The sequence below is a fragment of the Alternaria postmessia genome (assembly GCF_024291825.1).
Source record: "Alternaria postmessia strain BMP 2775 chromosome Unknown scaffold_33, whole genome shotgun sequence".
Classification (NCBI taxonomy): Eukaryota; Fungi; Ascomycota; class Dothideomycetes; order Pleosporales; family Pleosporaceae; genus Alternaria; species Alternaria postmessia.
The window spans coordinates 33993-47518 of NW_026260106.1; the positions used below are offsets into that span (position 1 = coordinate 33993).

At 52.0% G+C, this 13526-nt stretch overlaps 5 protein-coding genes across 5 annotated transcripts; 4 read left to right on the forward strand and 1 right to left on the reverse strand.

Annotated features, from left to right (window-relative positions):
• Window positions 1–2286: 2286 nt before the first annotated feature.
• On the forward strand, window positions 2287–3044 carry J4E82_005917 (uncharacterized protein; the record flags this gene model as incomplete). The annotated part of the gene is made up of 2 exons (XM_051732177.1): window positions 2287–2724; window positions 2781–3044. The coding sequence occupies 2 exons, from the start codon at window positions 2287–2289 to the stop codon at window positions 3042–3044; spliced, it is 702 nt and encodes a 233-aa protein (XP_051587968.1).
• A 916-nt stretch (window positions 3045–3960) lies between these two features.
• J4E82_005918 (uncharacterized protein) lies at window positions 3961–8128 on the forward strand (the record flags this gene model as incomplete). Its single annotated transcript, XM_051732178.1, has 4 exons — window positions 3961–4032; window positions 4088–4848; window positions 4930–7504; window positions 7556–8128. The coding sequence occupies 4 exons, from the start codon at window positions 3961–3963 to the stop codon at window positions 8126–8128; spliced, it is 3981 nt and encodes a 1326-aa protein (XP_051587969.1).
• Window positions 8129–8558: 430 nt separating this feature from the next.
• Window positions 8559–10545, forward strand: J4E82_005919 (uncharacterized protein; the record flags this gene model as incomplete). Its single annotated transcript, XM_051732179.1, has 2 exons — window positions 8559–8977; window positions 9033–10545. 2 exons carry the CDS (start codon window positions 8559–8561, stop codon window positions 10543–10545), a joined length of 1932 nt encoding a protein of 643 aa, XP_051587970.1.
• Window positions 10546–11005: 460 nt separating this feature from the next.
• J4E82_005920 (uncharacterized protein) lies at window positions 11006–11832 on the forward strand (the record flags this gene model as incomplete). The annotated part of the gene is made up of 3 exons (XM_051732180.1): window positions 11006–11045; window positions 11093–11149; window positions 11249–11832. 3 exons carry the CDS (start codon window positions 11006–11008, stop codon window positions 11830–11832), a joined length of 681 nt encoding a protein of 226 aa, XP_051587971.1.
• A 577-nt stretch (window positions 11833–12409) lies between these two features.
• J4E82_005921 (uncharacterized protein) lies at window positions 12410–13152 on the reverse strand (the record flags this gene model as incomplete). Its single annotated transcript, XM_051732181.1, has 2 exons — window positions 12410–12882; window positions 12933–13152. The coding sequence occupies 2 exons, from the start codon at window positions 13150–13152 to the stop codon at window positions 12410–12412; spliced, it is 693 nt and encodes a 230-aa protein (XP_051587972.1).
• Window positions 13153–13526: the final 374 nt, after the last annotated feature.

The following is a 13526-nucleotide window of genomic DNA, read 5'->3' on the forward strand; positions in this document are numbered from 1 at the left end:
TTAAGGGTCGACCAATGCCGGCATCTATAAGCGCATAGCATGTCCCATAACAGCGGGACGTGTTAAATGTTACTCAAGAGTTTTCGGAAGTGTTGTTCTTTCTTCGACTATGCTATTAGTAGGCTCTAAAAATCGTAGAACCAAAACTCATCAATACCGTCGCTCTGTACGCTGGTGTCCTCATAACATCAACCGTGAATCGTCTCCATGGAACATTGTTCCATTAATGGAGATTCCGTACATCACATTGACGAGGATGTGGAAAAAAATGGACGTCGCGAAAAGACGGAGAGTACGTCATGCTATCGAAGATCATGTTATTGTGACTCGCGAGATTCCTTTTTCACCATCGCATTTCTATCACGATCGCCGTACACGCTGCGAATTCTGCAATCGCGGTGACCCGTTAGCTTCTTGATTAGAATCCCATGTTTCATGTTCCTTCAAACGAAGGTATAAAGAGTACGTAGTTCCAAGAATGATCAAAGTGATTGGAAAAGGAAAGAACTAGCGCTTCGTGCAGATGTCGTCAGCATACACGGACCAGCATCCTTATCATCCGGCTTTGTCTAGACCTCTAGATCCAGTAGTTCTGTGAACTTAGCGCTCAGACTCTCCGTCTTCTTCACTGCCTGTTCGTATCGCTCAATCTCACTTCCTACCCACAGGTGCCTCTTTTCCACCGGAAAGTCACTCTTGACTCTAGCTAGATCGTTCTTCAATTGTTCGAGTAATTGAACAAAGCGTTTGTTATCTTTCGACCGACTTTCCTCTGTAATCTCAGTGCTGCAGACCTCTTGAACAAAATCCAGGATATTCGCTAAGGTAGCAGCACAGGCGCTAAAAGGGCCATGGTGTTGAGGCTCGGAGGGGTGTAGTTCGTTGTAATTCACCATGGTTATCGGCGTAAGACTCGCTTGGGTAGCTTGAAGCTGTTCGTTCTGGTAACCAATGGTTTGAGTTAGAGGACTTTGTAGAAGTTGAGTTTATGATTCAGGAAAAAGAATTCTGGAAACCAGGAGAGTACTCTGCAGCCAATTTGAGGCCGAAGCTCAATAGGAATTGAAGTCACTGTCGTTTTAATGTGGCAAGACAATGCACGTGAAGTGATGTAGTGACTACTGTACATGGCTCTTGGAGGCGAGACTACCTCCGTTGTTTGTGAATATCGACTTTTCCTACGAGTATATGATACCGCACAATTCACACCCAACTTTGTACAGAAACACAATCTAACTGTGTCACTCAGAATGGCAGAGAAGAAAAGTAAGCATGTCGTCTCGAGGTCTTAACGTCTATCTCTTAGACATCTGTGTAGACAGCCATCTCCACATCGTACATCTTCTCCCACACAAGGACAATGACGAGGTGTTGTAACAACAGCCGAGAGCCGTTCACGAGAAAGTGATTCGTGCTCTCGATGCAATCAACAGTGGACCTCCCTCAAAGAGCTGATGGTCATGTCATAACCGGCAAACCGCGGACGCAGTGACAGCAAGGCTACCAATGACGGCGTACGACGGAGGTGAGGGGCCACATCGTTTCAAAGGAGTTATCGGGGTGCCCAGGCTAGAGCAAGAAGAGATGCTGAAGAAGCTGAGCTATCGTATCACGCAGCTCTTTCAGCACTTTCGGCAGACCCATACAATGTCCCACAAGCTCCGCTTAACAAATCGGCTAGCTCTACCCTATCGCAATTCGGATTCGCATCGCGGGTAGTGGATACTGATACCGCAGGTAAGCCTTGACGCAGCGAATAGGAGAATTCCCACATCGGCACTTTGTTTTGCTGCATATTCGCCAAGGCGCAATAGAATCAAAACGTGAAACACATGATATCCCCGGACTTGGCAGCAGCGGAAAGCACATGGGTGGTGTTGGTGAGGCTTGGCTTGGCCACCGGTTATATGTGTTTCGACGTGGTGTTGGGATCCCTTTTTTCATTTAAAGTGAGACTAGAACGAACAAGATGTTCTATGCGACTGGGTACTATGGGCTTATGATGACTTATGACGCCTTGGGGGTGGGTAGTCTGGCGAGAAATAGATGAAGAGTGAGAATAGATGGGTTGGTGATGAAATTTAGGGACCAAAAAAATGGATATCCCTCCAATGACATGGAACGATGCAGTGAACCATGCTGAGATGTCGTTCAGTATAAGTATCTGACAGGTGCCATGTTGTAAGAACCATCGCAATCACTAGCATTCGATACCAACCAGTACATTCGCTTCTCCAACTTTTTACTTTCACTTCTTTTGAACATATTCACCCTCTTCTCTACAACATGAAGCCTGTTGCTCTTTTCGCTTTGCTTGCGCCCCTGGGGGCCAATGCCCACTACATCTTCAACCGCCTCATCGTCAACGGTGCGGCTGTCGGTGGCGACTATGCTTACACCCGTAAGAACACCAACTCCTACATGCCGTCGTTCCCCAACGAGGTCATCAACTCTCCCGACCTGAGGTGCAACAAGGGCGCCAAAGCCGGAGGAGTTCCCACCTACAACGTCAAGGCTGGTGACAAGCTCGGCTTCAAGCTCTTCAACAATGAGAAGATTGAGCACCCTGGTCCAGGCTTCGTCTACATCTCCAAGGCACCTGGCAAGGTTGCTGATTACGACGGCTCCGGTGACTGGATCAAGGTCATGGAGAGCGGCCTCATCAACCCCAGCCAGCCCGGCGTGGACACTGCTTGGGACAGCTGGCAGAAGGACCGCCTCGAGGTAAGTTTCGACTGTTCTGATTACCTACGAGCCATATACTGACTTTGTATCTCTAGTGGACCGTTCAGCAGAACATTCCTGCTGGTGAGTACCTCGTCCGTGTCGAGCACATCGCCATCCACGAGGGCCACGTCGGCAAGGCTCAGTTCTACATGGAGTGCTTCCAGCTCAACATTGCGTCTTCCGGCAAGGGCAACCTTTCTCCCAAGGTCAAGATTCCCGGTGTCTACAGTGCTCAGGACCCCGGCATTGCGTTCAACAAGTGGAACAACCCCAAGTCGTACACGATGCCCGGCCCCAAGATGTGGAACGGACAGTAAGCGACTCGTTTCGCCACTGGTGTCCCATCAGGCAGTCAAGTTGAGGAGGAATCGGCTTTCTTTTACATCGCACGCCCTAGTGGTGCTACTTTCTTGTTCCCGCATCGATAGCTCTCGATCTCAGTAGCTTTTTGACAAATGACGATGCGTTTACCTCAATCTGAGCATTTCCCATGTTAGTGATGCGTTGGGTGATGAAGATTTGGCGCCCGATGCAGCCATGTTAGGACAACATCTGAATCGTGATCGGCTCGCGCTGTATGTTCGAGTGGCGTGCTGAGCTATGGCAAGGCGACAAGTCGTGCGCGACTACTGTTGTTAGATCGCTTCTAGCAGGAAAGCTAGAGGGCTGTCAATATTAGCGTACATCAACAGTGGACAGTTGGGAACATCTGTTCGGGACAGGAGTAGTGTTATAGTTGTCGCGATGCATAACAGACAGGCGACTACACATCTCGTGCATGATCAGGCGCCGAACGAAGTACTATTGTGCAAGGCGCATGCCCAAGATGGAGCAAAACTGGACATGTCGCGGTGTAGAGCTGAAGATTGAGGTGACGTGGTGGGCAAAAGTGGGACCGCATCCTGGCTGGTGCGCCTCGGTTGCTGGGGGAGCGGTCGACTGAATCGTGTTTACCCAACCCAGACGAGACATCAGGCCGCGATAGGCCCTGCTTAGCTTTACACATACCACATCCCCGCTATCAATCGCGGCGTGACTACAGAGAAGTACTCTCTGCTATTGCTACCATCGACTACTGTCTTTCGCTGGAGCTTTCTTGCGCGTCCCACACCTAATCGACGCCGTCTCTCACTCTAATCGACGCATGTCATCCACGCGCCGTGCATGTCCCACACAAGTTGCAGGTCAACCACGAATTAATACTACGACTACAACAACCGAATAATACCCAATATGGCCGTCGGCCAGGCGCTGCCAGTGCGCTTTCCGTGCTGGTGCAAAGCTGTGTATTCATGGGGAGGAGAGGTAAGTTGCGACAGAAGCTGGCTTGTTGCAGCACCTGACCTAACCGCTGTTCCAGACCAAACGCGACCTCGGATTCATAGAAGGCGACCTGATCGAAGTCCTTAATGCCGGTGATGGATCCTGGTGGATGGGCCGGTTAAAGCGCGACAGGCGCATGGTTGGACTGTTTCCTTCCAACTTTGTCGAACTGCTCAGCGAAGACTATCAACCATGGGCGCGCAATGGCAGTGGAGGAAGCATGTCGAGGCAGAACAGTGCCCAGGAGCAGCCAAAGCCAGCACCGCAGAAGCAGAAGAGCACCTTCAGGAAGCCCTTCACGGCTTATGCAGCTGCAGGCGCACCGAATCCTGCTGCTGCTGCGCGAGAGAGGCTCAAGGCAGGCATCAACTCACCAAACGGCAGTGTCAAGACCAAGTCCCCCTTCTCGTCGATGAAGCGGTCGTCTACCGAGAGTCGCGAGAGCCCACCGCTTGCGTCTTCCACAAGAAAACAGTCAAATCTTCGCGCCGTATCACCACGACCTCCTTCCAAGAGAACACCCGTAACACGCGCTATTTCACCAGCACCACCGTCACGTCACGGTTCGCATACACGCGCACAATCATCTCCCGTACCGCCCGCCGACTATCGCTACCAGCCTCGCGCCGTATCACCAGCTCCTCCCATCCGACGCGGCTCGTATATCCCACCACAATCGCATGCGCCTCCAGCACAATACCAGTATCAACCCCGTGGTGTATCGCCTGCACCTCCTATACAACATCGCAACTACGCTAGAGCAGCATCTCCAGCTCCTCCACAACAAATACAAGACATGTACCGAGCAGCTTCTCCAGCTCCTCCAAGACCAAGCCAAGATGTTTACAGGGCACCATCACCAGCTCCTCCCCGACAAAGTCAGGACTATTACCGGGCAGCCTCGCCAGCGCCCCCCGTCCACTACCAACAGCATTCACGAGCTGTATCGCCGGCACCATCCTTTCAGTACCGAGCATACGACCGTGGACCTTCGCCGGCACCATCATTCCAAGAGCGTTCACGTGCGGCTTCGCCAGCCCCTTCATTCCAGTACCGCGCATACGATCGAGGTCCATCGCCGTCTCCGTACCAGATGCAATTGGATGATGACGAGCTTAGTCGCGGCCCATCACCCGCTCCTTACAACGAAGAATACGAAGAAGAACCTGTGGACTCGCCTCCTCCGCCTCCGCCTCCGCATCGCGTCGCTTACGACCCAAGCAGAGCTCCGTCACCTGCACCTCCTTCGCATAATGGCTTCATCACACCAGAACCGCCTTCGCCTGATCCAAGAGCACGCGGTGGACACTTCACACCCTCTCCTCTCACGACAGCAATGAACGATGTCATGTCGTCTTTGCAGGATATGACAACATCAAGAAGCGATGAGTCGCCAGAAGAGCCTCCGACCCCATCGAATCCATGGTCTCCGGAAGCGTTTGACCAAGTCTACCAGGAGTCGGCTAAAAAGGTCAGAGCGCAGTCCGCTATGAGCCGCGGTGACGAAGACGAAGAGGAAGGTCTGCCAGATGTTAACAATTACATGAAGCGCATGGAAAGTCGTCTAAGGCGAATGAAGCAACAAGAGCAAGCTAGGAACGGTGAGCTGTTCATCGGCGATGATGAAGGGCCAACCGTACCTCTGAAAAGCTCACACCAGCGACCCGGATCCTCGATGGCGGATGCTGAGCCAGAGGTTCAGCGAAAGGGCTCGAAGCTACTTAACCATCGCAAATCCGCCTATAACGTTGGACGAAATGCACTTGGACGAACGTTTACGAGCAAAACGAATTCTACGACTACGACACACACAAGCAACAGCACCGATCGCAGTTTGATGTCTGGACACTCTGCTACGAACATGAGTGCTACAAGCGCCGGGAGCTATTACCGCAAGAAATTTGGAAAAGATCGACCAAAGAGCGTCATGAACACCAAAGACACGGCTGGAAAGGGTTATGGATTCGACGACGGACGGCCAGAGACACCTTTCACTGGTGTCACCTATCACTCCAGCCATGCTTCACAGCCGCAAGCCGGTTCCAGCGACATCCAACAAGCTGAAGTCAGCACCCCAGCCACGGACGACCCAGATCCTCTTGGTGGACTGAGGCAGCCACTGAAGACAAAGCGCAGCGGCTTCTTCCGTAAGATGATCGACACTGCGAAGACCCAAGCCGCGAATGCACGCAGCACCATCGACACAATAAGTAGGCCGGGATCCCGGGCTGCCAGCCGAGCTGCTGGTCGTTCCCAGAGTCGCGCCGCAAGCCGCCTGGATAACTCCGAACCGACTGGCATAGAAGGGGGCAAATCGACCCACGCGGTGAAGGAATCTAGGGATACCGGCCTTGGAACGGTAGATTGGGTGCAGGTCCGGCGGGATGTAAATCGGTCCAACTCACTAAGCAAGAACGAGCGAACAGAGCGAGCCGAAAGATGCCAGATGATGGACATTCCTGTTTTGAACCCCATTGAGATCCTGTATGAGTCGGCTGAGGGCGACGAGGGTCTTGATGGTCTTCCCATCACTGAGCCTACTGATTTCGCGGCTTGCAGTCTTGCTCATGTTGACAAGAGCGCGCGCTTCATCAACAGCATTCCTCTTGGAACGAACCCAGCGACTTTGGCACAAGGCTATGTTTGTCGACCATACCGAAGCGATATTCAACGATTACGAGCTATCTTCACATGGGTCAGCGAGCGCATATCGTGGGAAGAAGATTTTGAGGGTCAGATGGATCCGAAACACGTACTTCAAAGCAAGCGCGGATGCTCTGAAGAAATCGCCATGGTCGTGGCAGAGATGTGTGCTTCTGTTGGAATGCACGCTGAAGTTGTCCGTGGCTATCTCAAGACACCAGGCGAACCCTTGGACCTAGAGAGCGTCGCGCGGCCGAATCACTTCTGGAACGCTGTCATTGTAGAGGGTGAGTGGCGCATAATGGACTGCTCCCTTGCTGGGCCGACAAACCCAAAGCGAGTTCACTACTCGACTGCGGGATCATCTGTGGCCGAGACATGGTACTTCCTTGCTCGCCCAATGGAGATTTGCTACTCTCACGTTCCACTCCTTCCGGAACAGCAACACATCTGCCCACCTCAGCCACACGAGGTGCTGATGGCACTCCCGTGTGCAACACCCGCTTACTTCCGACATCATCTCAACGTAGTCAACTTCGATACTAGTCTCTTGAACCTAGACAACCTTGAGATGGCGCATGTCTACGTTGACGTACCAGAGGATGTAGAGTGTGTTGCGGAGGTTGAGGCACGAGCCTATGATCAAGACATGGACGGTGATCTTTTTGAGAGCGGCGAGATTGTGAGGAAGCCGGCATTGGCACAAGCCGAATGGTACAGTGGCCAGAAGAGATACACTGTTAAGGCCCTTCTTCCGAACGATGGTGGCCAGGGTGTCCTGAAGATCTATGCAGGACCCCGGGGACTTATGGTAAGCTTTTTCTCGTCACGTCTCTAAGACAGATAAACTAACGCCTCGTAGCACTCCAACAAGCTGAACCCTCACAACCTGGCAATCGGCCTTCCTTTGACGCACACCGGCACCAATCCTCCGTATTCGTTCTTGACTCTGCATCCTACGCCTCATGCCCAACGACACGATCTATACGTCGCCCAGCCGCAGTGCGCTAATCTGGCCCTCAACAACACTTTTGTCTTCTGCGTCCGCCAACATCCGTCATCCCTTACAAAATCCCCCGAACCTAGTCCCGCGATGCATGGCCGAGCATCGCCAAATCCTTTTGCTCGCCCTACATCCGCTATGAGCATGCAGAGTATCTCAGCAACTGGATCCAACTACACGAACCCATCTCAAAGTTCTTCTGGATCATCAGGTAGTAGTAGCAACAAGCCTGCCAAGCTAGCCGTACAAACACCTTCTGGCAAGATTATACGCCTGACTAGAAAGACGGAGCATATTAGCAGTACTAACGATGCTGATGGTACGGCTTGGGAAACGGTCATTAAGATTGGAGAAAAGGGCACATGGCGAGGTCTGGTCCTTGCTGATCGAAGCGCAAGGTGGTGTGTTTTTGCTCAATGGGAGTGTGCTTGATCGTGTGGCAGCCTTTTTTTCTCTTTCTTCATACTTCTCTTATGACTTGTAATGATAGCGTTTGTACTCGTATGACCGCCACGGCCGTTGTAACGCTTTTGCATTTCTCGGCGTTTATACAGGAAATAGGGTGACAATACTACTACGGCGTATTTTGGTAATAACATGATCTTCGAGCTGCTTGATGGTGGTGTATGACAGATCTACAAGATCAAACAAGCTGGGCTAGTCTGGCCTTCTATATTTCTAGCAAAGTTGTCGTGGGTCGAGGAGACAGCCCTGCAGTGACTCGTACCTGCCAAGCTCCGTGTTGCCCCGCGTCATCAGTTCACCCCACTTCAACTTTTTCCCATTACGAACGATTGCCTAACAACTGGATACAATCCAGATTCAACAAAACTTCATAGAACACAAAACAACTGTCGCCAGCATGGACGCGCAAATCGCCGAATGGCAAAAGCGCTCCGAGGACCTCAAGCCCCTCAACCTCAAGCAAATCGAACCTCACCTATTGGAACTTGATGCACACCTCACTCTCCGCTCCCACATCGTCGGCTACACAATCTCCGACGCCGATACGATAGTATGGAAGACCATCCGCGAGAACCGCGTTGCGCACGCATTCATCAAGCAGGACTTGATGAAGAACCTGTGCCGCTGGTTTAGGTACATCGAGGAGGCATACCCCCAGAGCGTGGTCATTGTCGGAGGACAAGGCAAGAAGGAGGAGGGTGCCAAGGGCAAGGGCAAGAAGGAGGGAGGCAAGAACGATGATGCGAACTATGACATTGGCCTGCAGGATGTAGGCGATGGCACTGGCATCGTCACTAGGTTCCCACCTGAGCCTTCGTGAGTTGTTCTCTTCTTCGGTGGGTGCGACTACTTTCCGCTAACCGTATCGCAGAGGTTACCTTCACATCGGTCACGCCAAAGCAGCGCTGCTCAACGACTACTTCGCGCACGAGAAGTACAAGGGCAAGCTCCTGTTGCGATTTGACGACACCAACCCTACCAAGGAGAAGCAAGAGTTCCAGGATGCCATCGTCGAAGACTGCGCGCTTCTCGGTATCAAGCCAGACCAGGTCTCCTACACCAGTGATTGGTTCGACCAGCTCTACGAGAGCTGTGTGCAGGCCATCAAGGATGGATTGGCATACGCAGATGACACAGTGCAAGAGAAGATGCGTGAGGAGCGTATGAACGGCATTGCTAGTGCTCGCAGGGACTCAAGCGTCGAAGACAACCTTGCGCACTTCGAGGAGATGAAGAAGGGAAACGAGGAGGGCTTAAAGTGGTGCATTCGCGCGAAGATGTCCGTCGATGACCCCAACAAGGCCATGCGCGATCCTGTCATCTACCGCTGCAACCCCCAGGCGCATCACCGCACTGGCGAGAAGTGGAAGATCTACCCTACCTACGACTTCTGCTGCCCCATCGTCGACTCGCTCGAGGGCGTTACCCACGCGCTACGCACAACCGAGTACAACGACCGTGACGCACAGTACCAATGGTTCATCAAGAACCTCAAGCTCCGCAAGGTCCACAACTGGGGTTTCGCGCGCCTGAACTTTGTCCGCACTGTATTGTCCAAGCGCAAGCTCACTAAGATCGTCGATGCTGGTATTGTATCGGGCTGGGACGACCCGCGCATGCCTACCGTCCGCGGTGTCCGTCGCCACGGTGCCGTCATCCCCGCTCTCCGCGAGTTCATCCTCAAGCAAGGCCCTTCCAAGAACATTGTCAACCAGGACTGGTTCGCCTTCTGGGCCACGAACAAGAAGCACATTGAGCCAACTGCTGCTCGTTACACCGCTATCGATGACTCCGGCCGCGTTCCCGTCACCATCATCGGCGCGCGTGAGGGCGTCATCTCCGAGGACAAACCGAAACACGCCAAGTACGATCTCGGCAACAAGAAGATCGTCTTCAGCAAGTCTGTCATCATGGAGCAAGCAGACGCACAATCGTTCGCTCAAGACGAGGAGATCACCCTCATGAACTGGGGTAACGCCATCGTGCGCAAGATCAGCCACTCGATCAACCCCCTCGAGATGGCTAAGCACGGCCTCAAGACCGTCACAGGCCTTGAGCTTGAGCTACATCTCCAAGGAGACGTCAAGAAGACATCCAAGAAGGTCACTTGGTTGAGCAATGACCAGGAGCTTGTTCCCATTGAGCTTGTTGACTACGACTACCTCATCACCAAGGACAAGCTAGAGCCTGAGGACACGCTCGAGGACTTCCTCAACCCGAAGACTGAGTCTAGGACCAAGGCCATGGCTGACTGCAACGTCGCGGACCTTAAGGTCGACGATATCGTACAGTTTGACCGCAAGGGCTTCTTCCGTATCGATCGCGCTTTTGCGCACGGCGAACCTGTTGTCGCGTTCCAGATCCCTACCGGTAAGAGCAAATAGATATTGTTCTTCGGGATTACCTGCTGTGACTGAATTTCAGAGCAATGTAGTACTGATTATGTAGAGAACTATGCTCTATTGGAACCTGAATAAACTGATGCTCCTGATTCGCACTATCTTGGTCCAAGCCGTCTTGTTCAAGCATTTTGATCCATCATCTCTTGGTGTTGCGCTATCTTATGTGCTATCACGTTCCCTGTCGATGAGCCCAAAGCGCAAGAGACGCTCCGTCCCTAAACGATGATACTCACCTTCACTTTGCTCAGTCACCGCATTTAGTGGTGATCTAGAATGGAGACCTTACCTGCCTACTCACTCATTTTTCTCTTCTTCATCTACGAGTCGATCGTCGCTCCATTGCATTGTCAAATCTTCCATCCAACGTCTACTGTCACGCAAGAACACCGAGGAAGTAACCATGAGGCTCTTCGCTTTTGCTATTATTACCACAGCGTGCGGCATGCTCGCGACCGCGGCACCAACCGCTGGTAATGAGAGTAGTGAGTACCGGAGTCCAGGCTGAGGACCTTTTTGTTTACCACTGCAGTTGGTGATGCCGGCTTAGCAAACGGTGGTAGCTACAACCATACTCAGCCTGTGCACAGTATGTTTTGCAAATTCCCCTCAAAACAAACTACCAACACAATCATGTCTTTACACTTGTATCAAACTGGGTATAGTTCCAACGTCTAACCACACCCAGTCGACAAGTCGGAGACCATCACCCTCGGCCTCAGCCCCAATGGCATCAACGTCGGGGACAGCAAGACTCTTTACCAAGACGTCCAGACTGCGATCAAGCATATCTGCCCACCTACAGGCAAACGCTGCGGCAGCAACCATGCCACATTCAACGTCTACGTGACCTCCCGCGGTCTGAGCATCTACACCAACAGCCATGTTCGCAAGACCATCACCGTCTCAGTCGAAGATTCATGGTACGACGGCCGCTCCGACGTGTACGAGGTCTTGCGTAACACGATTGCCGCCGCCTTCGAACGAGGGACGTACGATCCTGGAAATTGCGTCCCTGCGTTGACAGTATCTATTGGGGGGAAAAAGCAGGTGTTTAGAGACTGCACGACCCTGGATTACGCGGAAGTTATACTTTCTGGCGGGTACAAGATGAAGGTTAGATTTGGGGGACCAAGGAGCCAGTACAAAGACTTGAACTACGACTGCGAGAGAGAGGTCGATGATGTGTTTGTCTTTGTGAGGGATGATGTACAGTGGAAGGGTACACCTTGGGTGTACTGTATTGGGTGGGACCTGTGGCCCCGTGATTAGGGCTTGGTAGGTAATTGGGAAAGACAGGTTGAACGGCTCAGAGGTGAACTGAAAAGACGGGAGAATAGAAGCAAAGTTACATGATATTTCGTACATGACGATAACATCTAGAGCTGCTGTGGCTATAATACCATGATTTGGATATAACATCTTGCAAAGTAGGACTTTCTCATGTGTTCTCAACAAGCAACTAACTCGGATGATACCTTGTACCGTTCTCATGGCGAAAAACACGATAACGAAGTGTATAGTTAGCCATTCATTTCGCCTGCGGGTATGGTGAGCTGCAAGTCATTGACGTACGTGTATATGTACACATGGAGGTAAGCGCAGTACTCAATATTGACAGCTTGATTGGTTTTCAGGCGGATCTCTAGGTTCCGATATCCTATCTGTATCTTTTCATGGGCTCGTGACTCTTGTCACGGCCACCTCCCACCCACCCGACGATTTCATGTCATCATACATTATTCGTCATGAGCATACATTGTGCCTGGAAGCCAATGGAATCGACAAAATAATGCTAGGCAAGCATGCCTCAATGTAGCTGTTCCATATCTGGGGACCAATTCACTGCCTAACTGGAGTTGGAGCCCTTGCCTTCTTTCCTGCCTTGAGTACCCTCCTTAGTGACCTCATCCGGCTCACCCTCTTCCAACTTCTTATTCCTCTCCTCCTCGCGTTTACGCTCATGCTCGCGAACCATATCCGGTGGGCTGTCCTCAATGAGATCAGAATCACCACTCAGACCGCTCCACTTAGGAAGACCGTCTGGGATATCCATGACACGTTGGCCGTAGAACATGTGGCAGCGGGGCTTGAAGTATGCCTTGTCTTCGTCGGTCTTGAGGTGCACGAGGGAGGGGAAAAGAAGGATCATGTTGCGGCCCTCGTCCATGATGGGTGAATGGCAGTAGGAGCAACGAACTTTGCAGGGGAGCTTGTGCTCGATGGACTTGTCGGTTGGGTCATACCATTCTAGATCGTGGTGGCCGTTGGTGAAGTTGATGTCATCTTTGTGAAAGATGGCTGCCCATTGGAAGGGTGCAGCTGACGGGTGTTAGTTGTAACTCTAAGAGAAATTGAATGAAGAAACATACCATGCTGGGTCTGACAGGTTGTACAATGGCACAGCTTGCTGTCTAGAGGCTCTCTCCGGCTGAGCTGGTACTGAACCTTTCCGCAATGGCAGTTGGCTTCGTACTTGACGTCAAAGTCCTCGTTCTTCTCGTGGACGCGGTAGGGTGGGCGTTGTTTCCACTCCGACTTTCCAGTCGTCTCATGGCCACGGCTCTGGTCCTTAACTTGCTCTTTGTCCATTCTGAAAGAAGTTGTGGAGAATGTGGGGTGCTGTCGCGTGAGGTGAGAAGCTACAAGTCGTGCACGAGGTACAGCTCTTGAGGTCGTCAATAGTGGTAAGCGACGAATTGCAATTGAAGTTGCGGACATAAGTAGGGATTGAAGAAGAAATGGTGAGGGTGCGTGGGCGGTTTTGCTGTTTGCTTGCCGTCATCATCGATGCTTTATTTGGGGAGGCGCGTTGATCTGACGTCACCATGACCACAATTCTGCTATGCGACAACGCGTGCTCTAGATTCCTTATCCCCATTGCGGGCACCGATCGCCAAAGAGAATGCGCCTTTCCGTCAGCGAAAACGCTCAGACATGGAACCCAGATTCGCCTGCCAATGCTA